At 42.9% G+C, this 16,007-nt stretch overlaps 1 protein-coding gene across 3 annotated transcripts in view; it reads left to right on the top strand.

Moving 5' to 3' along the window:
- Positions 1–16,007, top strand: part of rad50 (RAD50 homolog, double strand break repair protein) — a 175,668-nt gene that overhangs the window by 56,651 nt on the left and 103,010 nt on the right. For all 3 annotated transcript variants that reach the window (XM_078551113.1, XM_078551114.1, XM_078551115.1), the window contains exons 9-11: positions 2,220–2,413; positions 4,345–4,551; positions 14,984–15,166. In XM_078551113.1, coding sequence (XP_078407239.1) covers positions 2,220–2,413; positions 4,345–4,551; positions 14,984–15,166 — 584 coding nt within the window. The remainder of the gene's footprint in view (positions 1–2,219; positions 2,414–4,344; positions 4,552–14,983; positions 15,167–16,007) is intronic.

Genomic DNA, 16,007 nt, shown 5'->3' with positions numbered 1-16,007 from the left:
AACCTCACATTTTCCCACATTATACTCCACCTGCCAAGTTTTTGCCCACTCACTTAACCTGTCTATATCCCTCTGTAGGCTACTTGTGTCTTCCTCACCACTTGCCTTCCCACCTATTTTTGTGTTATTTGCAAACTTGGCGATAATACATTTACTTTCCTCATCTAAGTCATTAATATATATTGTAAATAATTGAGGCCCCAGTACTGATCCCTGTCGCACTCCACTCATTACAAATTGCCATCCCGAAAATGCCCCCCTTATCCCAACTCTCTGTCTTCTATTAATTAGCCAATCCTCTATCCACACTAGTATACTACCCCCAACACCATGGGCTCTTATCTTATTAAGTAGCCTTATATAAGGTACCTTACTGAAAGCCTTTTGGAAATCCAAATATATTACATCTACTGGCTCCCCTTTATCTATCCTGCTTGTTACCTCCTTAAAGAATTCTAATAAATTTGTTTGGCATGATTTTTCCTTCATGAAGCCATGCTGACCCTGCTTGATTAGACTATGTATTTCTAAATGTTCTGCTATTACATCCTTTATAATAGACTGCAACATTTTCCCAGTGACAGATGTTAAGCTAACTGGCCTATAGGTACCTGTTTTTTGTCTCTCTCCCTTTTTGAATAATGTTACATTGGCTGTTCTCAAATCCCCTGGGACTTTTCCAGAATCTAAGGATTCTTGGAAGATTACTACCAGTGCATCCACTATCTCTGTAGCTACTTCCTTTACTATCCTAGGATGCAACCCATCAGGTCCAGGGGACTTATCGGCCTTTAACCCAATTAGTTTCCCTAGTACTTTTTCTCTAGTGATAGTTATTGTATTTATTTCCTCCCCTCCCTTGCATTTGCCCCTTGATTATTTAGTATTTTTGCAATGCTATTAGTAGCATTGAAGACTGAAGCAAAGTATTTATTCAACTCCTCTGTCATTTCCTGGTTCCCCATTATTATTTACTAAGATATTGTGCAAGCCCTTCCAACATGCTGAAAGCTAATGTCTGGTGAATAGCTTCTGAGGAAGCTTGGGATAACAGCTACTAAAGGTTTTGCACATGTAAACCCATTAAAGGTTTAAAGGGACAGTGGAAGAGCGGATATGAAATTGGCTTATGAACAGAGAGTTGTTCTTCAGACTAGAGGGAGGTATAGAGTGGTATTCCCAAGGAGTTGGTATTAGGACCACTGCTCTTTTTGATGTACGTTAATGACCTAGACTTAGGAATACCGGGCATAATTTCAAAGTTTGCCCATGGCATGAGATTTCTATGTAGTAAAACGTGAAGAGGAGGAGGATGACAGTGAAAATAGAAGACACATGGCAGATGAAATTTAATACCGATAATTGTGAAGTGATACATTTTGGTAGGATGAGACGTAATATAAACAAAATGGAACAATTTTAAAACTGGTGGAGAAATGCAGAGACTTTGGTGTGTATATAGAAACCTTTGCGTTGTTCCAGGACAAGTTGAGAAGACTGATTTTTTTTTAAAAATGAGATCCTTGGCTATATTAATGCAAGCATTGAGTACGAAAGCAAGGAAGCCACCCTCGATCCCCATAAACCACTGGTTAGGTTTCAGCTGGAGCATTGTGTCAATTCTAGGCATCACATCTTAGGAAGGATGTTGAGGCCTGGGAGAGACTGCAAAAGAGATTTATGAGAAAGGTACCAGGGATGAGGGACTTCAGTTATGTGGAAAGATTGAAGAAGTTTGTTCCGAAGAAGAGTCATATTGGACACGAAACGTTAACTCTGTTTCTCTCTGCACAGATGCTACCAGACCTGATGAGTTTTTCCAGCACTTACCATTTTTATTCCAGATCTCCAGCATGCACAGCATTTTGCTTTCAATTGAGCGGTGGATTGTCTAAGTGAAGCAAGTAATTAGTTACAATTGTTGTGTATGTGAATGTAAAAGTGGTGGTTAGTTGCTATATTACCTTGAGCAATGTTACAAGAGGAAGGAAATCTAGAATTGACGGTACTAATTCACCAGATCTTACCCATTCGCTATTATGATTGCTATTTATTTTGGGAACTGATGCTTCTAAATGAGGAAATTTGAAAAGCGTGTCTACAAATTTGAGCGCTCAATCAATACAGTGAATTGGAAAGAGAGTTGTATAATTTAGCTTACGGAAGTAATTGATCTTTGAATCAGTTTGTCTGCTCCCCCGCACTTTCCTTGTGTTTAGGGCGACTTCAGCTCCAAGCAGACCGGCAGCAGGAAAACATTAAAAAACGAGACACGCTGGTCCACTCTCTTGCAATGCAGCTTGAACTGGCTGGTTATGAGCGAGCGCCATTCAGTGATCGCCAGTTCGATAGTTTTCGGCAACAGCTGACGGCTCGGTTGGAGATTGAGAACGAATCGGCCAACCAACTACTGGTAAGAACTTCTTTTTTCCCCCGAAAGCGTATTATTTTCCTGCCTGGTTCTCTGTTTTGGGTCTGTGGCATTGTACTTCTCTGCCACATTCAGACCACCCGATGGGGGAAATGTGGACCATCCTGCTTGGCAATCCTATCCTGTAGTTGGCTGATCGATGTGCTTTTGCAAGGCAGGGAGCGGGCCCAATCTTACCAAATGCATCAAATGCATTGTTTTGTGGTCTGCAAATAAGACCCCCAATTTTTTAGTATGTCGGTAGCTAAGAAAGAATACTGTAAGATTTTAATTTGCATTTCTAGTTATTCCTCTTTGGAACAACCAGGAGCACAAATTTGTAATGTGAACTTTATTTAAGCTGAGTGTCCTGGAGAGTGTTGACCCTTCGACAGACATCACTAAAGCAGATTATCTGGCTCATTATTGCAATTCTGTTTGTGAGACTATGCTGTGCCCTTTTTGGCTGCCACTATTCCTACATTACAGCAGTGATTACGTTTCACAAAAAATAAATTGGCTGTAAAGCATTTTGGAATTAAAAACAGCTCTGGCAGCATGTGTGGAGAGAGAAGCAGAGTTGATGTTTTGACTCAAAACATTAACTCTATTTCTCTCCCCACAGATGCTGCCAGACCAGCTGAGCTTTTCCAGGATCTCCTGTTTTTATTTCAGATCTCCAGTATCTGTGGTATTTGCTTTGATTTAAGCATTTTGGAATGCCCTGAGACTGTGAAAGATATGTAAGACTTTCCGTTCTTTAACATATATAAACGGTCTGAATTTTATGCAGGCAGTAAAGGAAAATTTACCTCAGGATGGAATGTGGATTGAAAGATGGGGCAGGGTTTTCCCCTCTTCGGTGGGGGGTTGGGGGAACGGCCCTGAGATGGACCGCCGCCCGCGATCGAGCTCCGACCACGATCTGGCCGGCCAACGAACAACCGGCCAGCGTGAAACGCGCGCTGAGAGCCTCAGCGCTGCCGGGGTTGGGGGGGTGAGGAGCGCGAGTACTGAAAGCGCCCTGAAGGTGCAGGGAGCTGCCTTAGGGAGCTGAAGAATTTCAAATAAACGTTTTACAAATGATATAAACATGTCCCCACATTTGACTCAGTCACATGAAGAGGGACATGTTAGAAATTATGTTAAAGAATTTTTATTGTTTTTTTTATAGTTACGGTTGGAAACCTCAGCCTGTAAATAAAAAAAAAATGCAAAAGGCCACCTGGCCTATTCACCCGCCCGTCAACCAAATGGCTGAGCGGGCGGCGATAAATACTAATTAATTACTTGTTTAAGGGCCTTAGTAGGCCTCTTAATGGTCGGTGGGCACGCTGCTTTAGCAGCTTTAAATGAATTCCAATAAACCTCCCTAGGTATAGTAAGGAGGCATAAGTATTGATCTGTATGAACTATAGCCTAAGATTTGGATTGAACTTGTACAGATAGGCTACCCAGGCAAGTAATATTCCCAGGTTAATCTAAAATATATTTGTGTGTTTCATTCCTTGTTGAATGATTTAAATGTGCTGTTCATACTAACAAATGGATTTGTGATAAGTGGACACTAATGAATGTTTGCTCAGATTAATTATAGTTCTTCTTGATGTGTGATTATTTTTGACATTTCTGACATTTGACAAAGCCTTTCGTGCGCGCCCGCCGGCCGATAGATCGCGAGTGTGTGTGATGACGACGGGACGCTCGCCCCATGTCATCGCACACTATTTCACACTCATCTGGACCGGGCGCCTGCCCATCCGTGGGACAGAAAATTCTACCCATGATTTTCAGTGATAATCAGGACTCTGGTTTTGCAAATATGATGTGAAGTTTTAGTCTCCTCGGGTTAATATCTATCCCTGAGTTGTCCGGAGTCTCCGTATGCCCAGCATCAACTGCTGTAATCATTCAACAATGGTTTGCTTTAACAGGGTGAATATGCAGAGAAAGAGGCAACCAAGCAACGACAGATTGATGAGATCAGAGATAAGAAGACGGGATTGGAGCGAACAATCGAACTGAAGCTGGACATTCAGAGCAAGAGACAAGTTGAGCTGAAGCATGTCAAATTGGATCTCCAGCAGCTGGAAGGGTCATCCACTAGACTGCAAGAACTGGATCAAGAGCTCAGTAAAGTGGTAAGGCAGCAAAGGGACTCCGCTCTCCAGCTATTATGTTTCTCATTCTGCCTTATGCACTCCAACTCGATCTAGAGAACTGTTGTTGTACATTAGATTTCTGAATTTAGAAACGTTTGAGGCAGCACTGAGGGAGTGCTGCACAGCCGAGGTGCTATCTTTCAGATGAGACTTTAAACCGAGTTCCCGTCTGCCCCCTAAGGTGGCATGTAAAAGATTCCGTGAAATAGCTCCATGGTACTATTTCAAAGAAGGGCAGGGGAGTTATTCCCAGTGCACTGGGCTGTATTTAGCCCTGAATCAGATCACAAAAACAGATTACCTAGTCATTATTACATCGCTATTTATGTAACAGTGCTGTCAGCAACTCGGTTGCATTACAACATTATGCTTGCAAAAGTACATAACTGGCTGCAAAATGATTTGAGACATCCGTAGAAAGGTGCTAAATAAAGCTGCTTTCTATTTAGAACACAAATGTGGCTATGAATCACTTGTCAGTAGAAAAAATATGCAAACAGTAGCTTAATGATTTGGTTGAGAGGCAGTTCAAATCCTGAAAAGAACAGCCAAAAGATTCTGTGAACAGACCTTGTGCAACCAGTTTTGGCAAGAAACGTAATGACATGAGGGTTAATTTGACCCAATTATTATCAGTTTTTTAATCTTGTAGTTCAAACTTGAGCACCAAGCGCTTAGTACGTAACATGGTAACAATTTTCTAATAATGAACGTTATAAAATTAATTAATGAAAATGTTTTCAGGATTTAGAGTAATAATCACTCCCTCAGTACTGCCTCAAATGTTTCTAAATTCAGAAGCCTGTGGTGCTCCTGGTGTCGAGATGCATTATTTCCTCATGGTGCATATCTTCCAAAGTTGTTAAGCGTGTTGCACATTAACAGGAGAACTTTATACAACTGTCTCTGGTCAGAGTCTGTCTTGGAAGCAAGAAGATCCAAAATCAATTCTGATATGCTCCAACATCTCCAATGATATTTTGGTCAGGGGATCAATTAGAAACAAGGTTCGTTAAACCTCAGATGTACTGGCTGAGACTTGCTGTGTGGACCAAACTTCCAGAAGCTATCAAGGTCCTTGGTGTCTAGATCAGCATCAGAATGGACAAATGTAAGAGTTCATCTTGAAGCCTGACATTGACTGACCTTCACAACAGTTGTGTGACTAGGACTGTCGACTAATGGCTGTCGTGACATTTGTCAACCTTTCAGGTGTTGACTTTGAGCCTGGCCAAGTCAAACGCTCCCACTTTGAAACTAATCTGAGGTTTGACTTCCAATTGGCTCTCTTTGGGGAAGGTTGACTGGAGGCCTGTGTCATTGCTCACATGGGATGAGGCAGCTGCTGAGGACCTGCTGATCAGAAATTCCACGCAGTTTCTTGGATCTATGATCATGAATACCGTAACACCCAAAGCAAATGGCTGTCACCCTTCTGCTTTCAATGATAGCCAACTTCAATACTCATGCAGTGATTGAAGCAATGCAAAAGCCTGTATTAGTATGTTGGGAGGAAAATATCAGGAAATTGACTGTTTCAACTTCAAATGCTGTAAATAAATCTAGATTTGCAGGGTGGTGTCATACCATTAATTCTTTTTTCCCCTTGCAAGATTGTTCTCATTCCTGAGACTAGCAGCCCTCCTATTCATTAAACCAGGGAATGGTTTTCTTATTTATTCTTGGATTAGTTAGTGATGGAGGCCATCGCCACTGAGCCAAATCCTGTCCCCTCCTTTTCCAGATGAGCTAATTTGATAGTGACTAAGAGGAGGAACTTCATAGTTCTCTCCGAGCAACAGCAGCAATGCCCTATATTTATGTAGCGCCTTTAATGCGGTGAAACATCCCAAGGCTGCTCTTAAGAGCGTTATAAAGAAAAATTAAACACCGAACTGCATAGAGCAGATAACCGAAAGCTTGGCCAAAGAGGTAGGTTTTAAAGGAGAAAGGAGAGGTAGAGAGGCAGTGAACTTGAGGGAGGGGCCTAGGCAGCTGAAAGTCAACACCTTCCCCCCCCCCCAACTCTCCACAGGTCAAGAGATCGAATGTAGCATCCATCACTGCCTCTCCTATCAGTTAACCTATTATAGACCAGAGTTGGATTCCGAAATCTTCCCGGTTAAGTATGACTTACAATGGACCAGCCTTATACTTGTTGGCATTGAGGGAACTGGCACATGTAGTTTTGGAGCAGCTTTGGGATAATCCTGGTTGTCATATGTGGCAGCTTCAAAAAAAATTGTCTTTTTTTTTGTGGCTTGTTACGTGCTGGAATTTCCGGGCTATTTCTCCGTAGCAAAATACCATCGTCAGAAAGGTCAAAGGTGCCAAGTAGTTTGAGGTGGCCTTTGGGGAGCCAGTGAGACTATTAATACGAAAACAAAATTACCTCGGATGCTGGAAATCTGAAATTAAAACAGAAAATGCCGGAAACACTCCTCAGGTCAGGCAGCATCTGTAGAAAGAAAAATAGTTAGTGTTTCAGCCCTGTGACCTTTCATCAGCGCCAAATTAGAATATTCGGTTGCGCCATTTATTCCTGATCAGTCGTATTGTGGCATCATTAGAGAGAACTAATTTTTAACGAGTTGTGATTTCAGCAATGTAAATGTTCTGGAGGAGGAGCATGTGAAGCACTATTTTGGAAAAATCAAAGTTCAGGAGAATACTGGTTGTAATAGTTTGATGAAAAAAAGAGTGGGTATGGAAAAGATTTCCCATTGGGTTAAAACCCTTGAATGTGTGCTTTGAGCTGTGATTGGGTTTCAGATGAAAATTTGAATGTAACAGTGATCAGTGAGATCCATATTTGAATCCAGCTGTCATTTGGGATGGGGATCCATGTCGGAATCAAGCTGTGGAGAGGCCTGTGATTGAGATTTGTGTTTGAATGTAGCTGTGAATGTTTAATTGGGATCTTCATAGGGGTCCAGTTGTGATAGATGAGACTAAAGTCCCTGAGCTCTGTTCACTGTAAGTGAAATGGTTTTGAACATTGTGGGCATAAAGCCACGGCACAAAACTCCCCATAGTCTGGCATTTGAGTTAAGTGAACCTGAGAGGCCTAAGGTCGGCTGGTGGAAATGTCACATCTTTCTACAGTAGGTGGCGTTCTCATCGATGGGGGTGGGGAGGGTTTCACTGTTGTCGCATCACAAAAGCTTTGCTTCTGATCCATTCTAGTTGCACCCATGTGGGAACGTTTCACACTGAAGCTGGTGACATCGCTCCAATTTCTCATCTACGTGCTGCCTCTCAGCAGCATCATCCAGAAGCAGTGTCAGTCTTTGCATGTACACCGACGCCATCCAACTCTACCTCACCATCACCTTTCTGGACCCCTCCACTGTCTCTAAGTTATCAGACTGCTCATCAGACATCCAGTACTGCATGAGCAGAAGTTTCCTCCAATTAAATATTGAGACGAATGAAGCAATTGTCTTTGGTCCCTGCTACAAACTCTGCTCCCCAACTACTGACTCCATCCCTCTCCCTGTCAACTGTTTGAGGCTGAAGCAAGCTGTTCACAACCATGAATCATATTTGACCCTGGGGGGAGCTTCTGACCACATATCCACGTCATCACTACGACCGTAACATCTCCTAACTCCGTCCCTGTCTCAGCTCATCTGCTGCTGAAACTCTTATCCATGCCTTTGTTACCTCTAGACTTGACTGTCCCAATTCACTCCTGGCCAGCCTCCCATGTTCTACCCTCCATAACCTTCAGGACATTAAAAACTCTGTATTTTAACTTGCTTCAAATCCCGTTTACTGATCACCCCTTAACCTCACTGACTTACATTGGCTCCGGGTTAAGTATCATCTCGATTTTCAAATTTTTCACCCCTGTTTTCAAATCCTTTCATGGTGTCATCGCTGCCCCACAACCCTCTAAGATATTGTGCTCCTCTAGTGCTGGCTTCTTGAAGTTATAATTGCCCTTCAACATTGGTGGCTGTGCCTTCAGCTACTAAGCCCCTAAGCTCTGGAATTCCTTCTCTAAACCTCTCCACCCCTCTTTCCTTTAATCCTTAGAACCTAACTCTTTGGTCAAACTTTTGGTTTATTGCCTTATGTGACTTTATGTCAGATTTTACTGTACAGTGCTCCTGTGAAGCACTTTGGGATGTTTTATTACCATAAAGGTGCTATATAAATGCATGTCGTTGTAAACATTTAGCCCTGCCCACCTCTGTCCACAGATGCTGCCTGACCTCAGTGTTTCCAACATTTTCTGTTTTCATTACATTGTGCCGTATTAGCAAGGTTCCTTTTATCATAAATAGGGATTTTATTGTCTGCCCCTCCGCCTGCCTGTCTACAGCTTGGACTTGTGGGCAGGAGGCACAATTTCAAAATTTGCAGACGTCACAAAACTTGAAATTGTGACCAACAATGAACAAAATAGTGCTAAACTTAAAGAGGACATAGGCAGGTCGGTGGAATGGCGGCAGCAGCAACAATGACCACTTTATAATGGCAAATGAAGTTCAATGGAGAAAAGCGTGAGGTGATGCATATTGGTAGGAAGAATGAGGAAAGACAATACAAACTAAATGGCACAATTTTAAATGAGGTGGAAGAAGTGAGAGGTCTGGGGGTGCTTGTGCACAAATCTTGGAGGGTGCCCTGACAGTTTAACAAAGCAGTTAATAAAGCATAGGAATCCGGGGCTTTATAAATAGAGACAAACAGTACAAAAGCTGGAAGGTTATGCATATAAGATTAGTTCAGTCCCAGCTGGAGTTATCGTGTCCAGTTCTGGACTCCACACTCTAGAAAGGGTACAGAAGAGATTTACTGGAGTGGTTCCAGAGTCGAGGGATTACAATTACATAGTTAGGCTGAAGAAGCTGGTGTTGCTCTCCTTAGAGCAGGGAAGGCCAGGAGAAAAGTTTAAAATCATGGGAGGGTTTAGATCTGGGTGGGGAACCTATGACCTGTGGGCCGGATCCAGCCCTTTGCTTAATTTCACCCAGCCCGCAGCAAGATTTCTAAAAATATAGACCTACGACGGTAGCACCTTCAAAATAGCATTTATCATCGTCATTATGAATTTGTTTTGGATAAAAGCATCAGCTGAATTACAATAATAATATTTAACAATGTAATATTCAAATTCAGCCATCATATTAAAACAGCGGATGAGTTGAATATTTCTGTATTCTCTAAAAGAAAACCAAATCTAGTTGATTTTTGTGTGTGTGGTCCGCCACTGATTTTTTTTCTGCATGTGAATGGCCCATGATGATAAAAAGGTTCCTCACTGCTGGTTTAAATAGATTAAATAAAAATAAACTGTTTCCAGTGGCTGAAGAGTTGATAAGCAGAGGCTTACAGAGTAGATTTAAGGATAAAAGCAAAAAACTGCAGATGCTGGAAATCCAAAACAAAAATAAAAATACCTGGAAAAACTCAGCAGGTCTGGCAGCATCGGTGGAGAAGAAATCAGTTAACGTTTCGAGTCCGTATGACTCTTCAACAGAACTAAGGAAAAATAGAAGAGAGGTGAAATATAAGCTGGTTTAAGGGGAAGAGGTATTGAAGGTGGTGATGTTATCTAAGGAATGTGCTAATTACCTTGCTTGTCCTGCTTTCTACCCTTAATTAGCACATTTTTTTTCTTTTCTGTCTCCTGTTCTGCCATCTGTAATGATTTTCTTGTTTGTGCAACCAAAGTCATCATTAGATTTGGTTAGTACTGAACTTTCTACTGGACTGGATCCTATTAAATATTGGAGAAAAGGTGAACTGTTTGAGAATGCGTGGGCCCGTTAAAGCCTTCTCGGAGCAGTTAGGTGTTGCCCCACCATTGGCAGCTATGCCTTCAGCTGCCTAGGTCCTAAACTTTGGAATGTCTCTCGCTAATCCTCTCCTCCCTTGAAAGGCTCTTAAAGCCTACCCTTTTGACTGAGCTTTTGATCATCTCGCCTTAACATTTCCTTATGTGGTTTGATGCATTCCTGTGATGCACCATGGGACATTTTGCTGCATTAAAGGTACTGTTTAAAAGCACATTGATAGGGGGGTAGGTCATGATGTAGTTAGTAAGTTGTAAAGGAACAAATGTGATTAAGGCAAAGATGTGGGTTTAGTGTCTTCATCCATAAGAACTTACATCACATAAAAATGATGCTGAATAATTTTTCCTTTGTATCAAGCCTGTCAGAAATAGCCCTTTGGGATAATGCCAATGACTGATGTATATAGTGTTTGAGTATATGCCTGTGAATGAATCCTCTGTCCAACACGAGCATTATATTGAGCTAAGCATCCATCTCAACAGTGTGTCGTGGGAACCCATCTGCATGAAGGCTAGAGGGTAAGAGTTGGAGCTTCTCAATTGAAGCATTACAACATGGTAGTGTACACTGGGAATGACCAATGAAAGTGCACTTGGTAAAGGGGTTAAAAATTTGGAGTGAAAAATGCAAAACGGCAGGGAAATAGTTGGGACCAAAGAATTAAGTATCTTGGTTGCTCCTGTCTCACATCTATCCATGGAATACAAATAATCCATTTATGGGAACTGAGATGTATAGAGTCATAGAGGTCTACAGCATAGAAAGAGGCCCTTCGGCCCATCGAGTCTGCGCCAGTCAAACAAGTACCTAACTATTCTAACCCCATTTTCCAGCACAAGGCCCATCATAGCCTTGTGTGCCACACGTGCACATCCAAATACTACTTAAATGTTTTGAGGGTATCTGACTCTCCCACCCATTCAGGCAGTGAGTTCCAGATTTCCACCACCCTCTGGGTGAAAAATTTCTTCCTCACATTCCCTCTAAACCTCCTGCCCCTTACCTTAAATCTATGCTCCCTGGTTATTGATCCCTCCACCAAGGGGAAAAATTCCTTCCTGCCTACCCTATCTGTGCCCCTCATAATTTTATACACCTCAATCATGTCCCCCCTCAATCTCCTCTGCTCCAGGGAAAATAACCCCTGTCTATCCAACCTCTCCTCATAACTAAAACTCTCCAGCCCAGGCAACATCCTGGTAAACCTTCTTTGCACTCACTCTAGTGCAATCATATCCTGCCTCTAATGCAGATTCCAGAACTGTTTGCAATACTCTAGCTGTGGCCTAACCAGCGTTTTATACAGTTCCAGCATAACCTCCCTGCTCTTATATTCTATGCCTCAGCTAGTAAAGGCAAATGTCCCATATGACTTCTTAACCACCTTATCTACCTGTCCCGCTACCTTAAGGGATCTGTGGACATGCATCAAGGTCCCTCCGATCCTCGGTACTTCCCAGGGTCCTACCATTCATTGTGTATTCCCGTGCCTTGTTTGTCCTGCCCAAGTGCATCACCTCACGCTTATCCGGATTAAATTCCATTTGCCACTGATCAGCCCATCTGACCAGCCCATCTATATCCTCCTGTAATCTAAGGCTATCCTCCTCACTATTTACCACGCCTCCAATATTCGTGTCATCCGTGAACTTACTGATCAACCCTCCTACATTCAAGTCTAAATCGTTTATATATACGACAAACAGCAAGGGACCCAACACCAATCCCTGTGGAACGCAATGGACACAGACATCCAGTCACAAAAACATCCCTCGACCATCACCCTCTGCTTCCTTCCACTCAGCCAATTCCAGATCCAATTTGTCGAATTTCCTTGGATCCCATGGGCTCTTAACTTCGTTATCAGTCTCCCATACAGGACCTTATCAAAAGCCTTGCTGAAGTCCAAGTAGACTACGTCAAATGCATTGCCCTCATCTACACACCTGGTCACCTTTTCGAAAAATTCAATCAAATTGGTCAGACATGACCTCCCCTTAAAACAATGCTGACTGTCCTTGATTAATCCCTGCCTCTCCAAGTGTAGATTAATTCTGTCCCTCAGAATCGCTTCCAATAGTTTCCCCACCACTGAGGCTAGACTGACTGGCCCATAGTTCCCTGGTTTATCCCTTCCTCCCTTCTTGTATAACGGTACCACATTGGCTGTCCTCCAGTCCTCTGGCACCTCTCCTGTGGCCAGAGAGATATTGAAAATTATTGCCAACTCCCCTGCTATCTCCTCCCTTGCTTCATTCAACAGCCTAGGATACATTTCATCCGGGCCTGGAGATTTATCTACTTTTAAGCCTGCAAGACCACTTAGAACCTCCTCCCTTTCTATGCTAATTTCTTTAATTATATCACAGCCCTTCTGCCTGATTTCCATATTCACATCGTCCGTCTCACTTGTGAACACAGACACAAAGTATTCATTTAGAACCCTACCTACGACTTCCGGCCCCTCTCTTGTAGGACCTTCTACGTACTGGTTTAAAAAGACCTCCTGGATGCATTTTAAGAATTCTGCTCCCTCTAAACCTATCACACTATGACTAACCCAGTTAATGTTGGGGAAGTTGAAATCCGCCACTATTACTACCCTATTATTTTTACACTTGTCTGAAATTTGCCTACATATCTGCTCTTCTATTTTTCTCTTATTGTTTGGGGGCCTATAGTAAACTCCCAGACATGTGATTGCTCCTTTTTTGTTTTTAAGTTCTACCCATATGGCTTCATTTGAGGAGTGTTCTAAGATGTCATCCCCCCTTACTGCTGTAATTGATTCCTTAATCAATATTGTGATACCCCCTCCTCTTTTACCTCCTTCCCTGTCTTGCCTGAAGACCCTGTATCCTGGAATATCGAGCTGCCAATCCTGCCCCTCTCTCAACCATGTCTCCGTGACAGCAATAACATTGTACTTCCATGTGTTAACTTGTGCCCTCAACTCATCTGTCTTATTTGTCAGACTCCTTGCATTAAAACAAATATCATCCAACCTTGCCAAACTCCCTTGTGCCTTAACTGGCCTATGATTTATATGCCTTCCAGACTCACTTGCGCTCTCTTCTAATTTTGGCTGTGCATCTCCTCCTGCTGAACCTCCTCTCAGGATCCCATCCCCCTGCCAAGTTAGTTTAAACCCTCCCCAACAGCACTAGCAAGCCTCCCCGTAAGGATGTTGGTCCCATTCAGGTTCAGGTGCAACCCATCCACCTTGTACAGGTCCCACCACCCCCAGAAACCTAAAGCCCTCCCTCCTGCATCATCTCTCCAGTCACATTCATCTGGACTAACCTCCTATTTCTATACTCACTAGTGCGTGGCACCGGAAGTAATCCAGAGATTACTACCTTTTGAGGTCCTGTTTTTTTAATCTGCTCCCTAAATTCTGCTTGCAGGACCTCAACCCTCTTTCTACCTATGTCATTGATACCAATATGTACCACGACCTCTCTCCGCACCCCCCCTTTAGAATGCCCTGCAGCCGTTCAGTGACATCCTTGACCCTGGCACCAGGGAGGCAACATACCATCCTGGAGTCATGTCCGCAGAAACGCCTGTCTGTTCCCCTTATTATCGAGCCTCCTACCACTCTTGCTCTTCCCCTCTTTTTCCTCCCACCCTGTGCAGCTGAGCCACTCACAGTACCATGAGCATGGCTGCACTCCCCAGAGGAACCATCACGCTCTCAGTTTTCCAACACAGAAAAAAGGTTCTCGAGCGAGATGCACCCTGGGGATTTCCTGACTACCTGCCTGACATCTTTCTTCTGACTGATGGTCACCCATTCCCTCTGTCTGCACTTCCGTAAGCTGTGGGGTGACCGCGTCTAAAAACGTGCTATCCATGAAACTCTCAGCCTCACGGATGCACCTCAGTGCCTCCAACTGCCGCTCAAGCTCTGAAACACAGAGCTCAAGTAGCTGCAGCTGGTGGCATTTCCTGCACACCTGGTCGGTCAGAGTGCAAGGAGCGTCTAGGGCTTCCCACATGTTGCAGGCGGTACATAACACCGGACTGAGCTACCCTGCCATGCCTCTAGTTGAAAAAAACCCTTTAAGTTAAATATGGTAAAAAAAAGTTAAACTATTTATGTACTTTAAATAAAAACTAGAACTCTTACCTTTCCTTAGCTTAATCTATCTTAAACTGAAGAAAAACACTTACCCACTACTCACTAATCAGTTCTCACCTTTGTGCTGACGTCACCTTTTGAAGCTTCCCCGCACTCACGCTGGCTCTGATCTCTCCGCCACTCTCTCGCGCTGTCTTGTGATGTCACTCTTCTTATTTTCAACAAGAACTGACTGCAGGACACACTTCCCAGACTGCTTCACCACAATGCTGACTGCAGGGCACTCTTCCCAGACTGCTTCACCACAATGCTGACTGCAGGACACTCTTCCCAGACTGCTTCACCGCGATGTTGACTGCAGGACACTCTCTTCCCAGCCCAGTATGGTTGAATGGTGACACTGAAGTTGCAAATACTTATTTGCTTTCCAGTGTTCTTTTCCTTCTGTGGTGAAAATACCCCTGATTCAGGTATCTTTGTGGCATCTCACTTGTTCCTGAATTTATTGGCTTTTTAGGAGCATGACCTTGAACGTGCAGAAACCAGCAGCAATGTGGAGGGCCTGAAGGCTGAATCGGTGGACCTGAAGAAAGAGAAGGATGAGCTAGACAGGTCCTTGCGGAGACTGGATCAGGAAATGGAGATATTGAACTTGCACAATACGGCCAGAACTCAGATGGAAATGCTGAAAAAAGACAAGGTAAATGTGTGCGTTTGTGTCTGTCTATCTCTTTTTCTCGCTCCTGCTGTATATGGCAGTCAGTTTATTTGCTCTGTAATTAACAACATGGTACAGCATGATGATGCTAAATAATGACATCTGTCGTCTTGTGAAGCATTTGAAACGTTTGTGACAGACAGTTAACAAAATGTCTTTGACCTTTACTCATCGTTTGAAGCCTGATGTATCATTGTTTGGCACCTTTTATATCATTCAGATGACTCCATTTATATCGAGTAAAAAGAGTTCCTCAGCTGTACACCAAGCAGGGTATAGTTACCGGGTTTTTAAGGCTTAGAAGTTTAAGGAGTCATTTGGTTAATTTTTTCAAGATTTAAAGAGGGTAGATTGGGAGAAACTATTTCTCCTCATTTGGGGATCTAGGACTAAGGAAGATGGTCTAAAAATTAGAGGCAGACCTTTTGGGAGTGAAATTGGGAAGCATCACCACACAAAAGCTGGTAGAAGTTTGGAACTCTCTCTGCAGACAGCAATTGATGCAAGCTCAATAGCTAATTTTAAAACTGATAGATTTTTTGTTAGTCAAAGGCATTAAGGAAAGGCAAGTATTTGGAGTTGGGTCAAAGATCAGCCATGATCTCATTGAATGGTGGAGCAGGCTCAAGAGACTAGATGGCTGACTTGTGTTCCTATGACAAGTTTATTGAACGTTAAGCTAAATGATCAGCAGTTCCAAGTATAAACAGTATATTTGCAGTAATTATAAAGTTTACCATTATCGTCAATGCCTAAACAACAAATGCAGATTCTTCAAAAATGAATCTTTCAAACTGAGTCACTCTCTGGTCTGATGATAGGT

Source organism: Cetorhinus maximus, chromosome 10 (genome assembly GCF_964194155.1).
Source record: "Cetorhinus maximus chromosome 10, sCetMax3.hap1.1, whole genome shotgun sequence".
NCBI classification, from domain to species: Eukaryota; Metazoa; Chordata; class Chondrichthyes; order Lamniformes; family Cetorhinidae; genus Cetorhinus; species Cetorhinus maximus.
The sequence above is the reverse complement of the archived record's forward strand: the minus strand, read 5'-3'. Positions and strand labels throughout refer to the sequence as shown.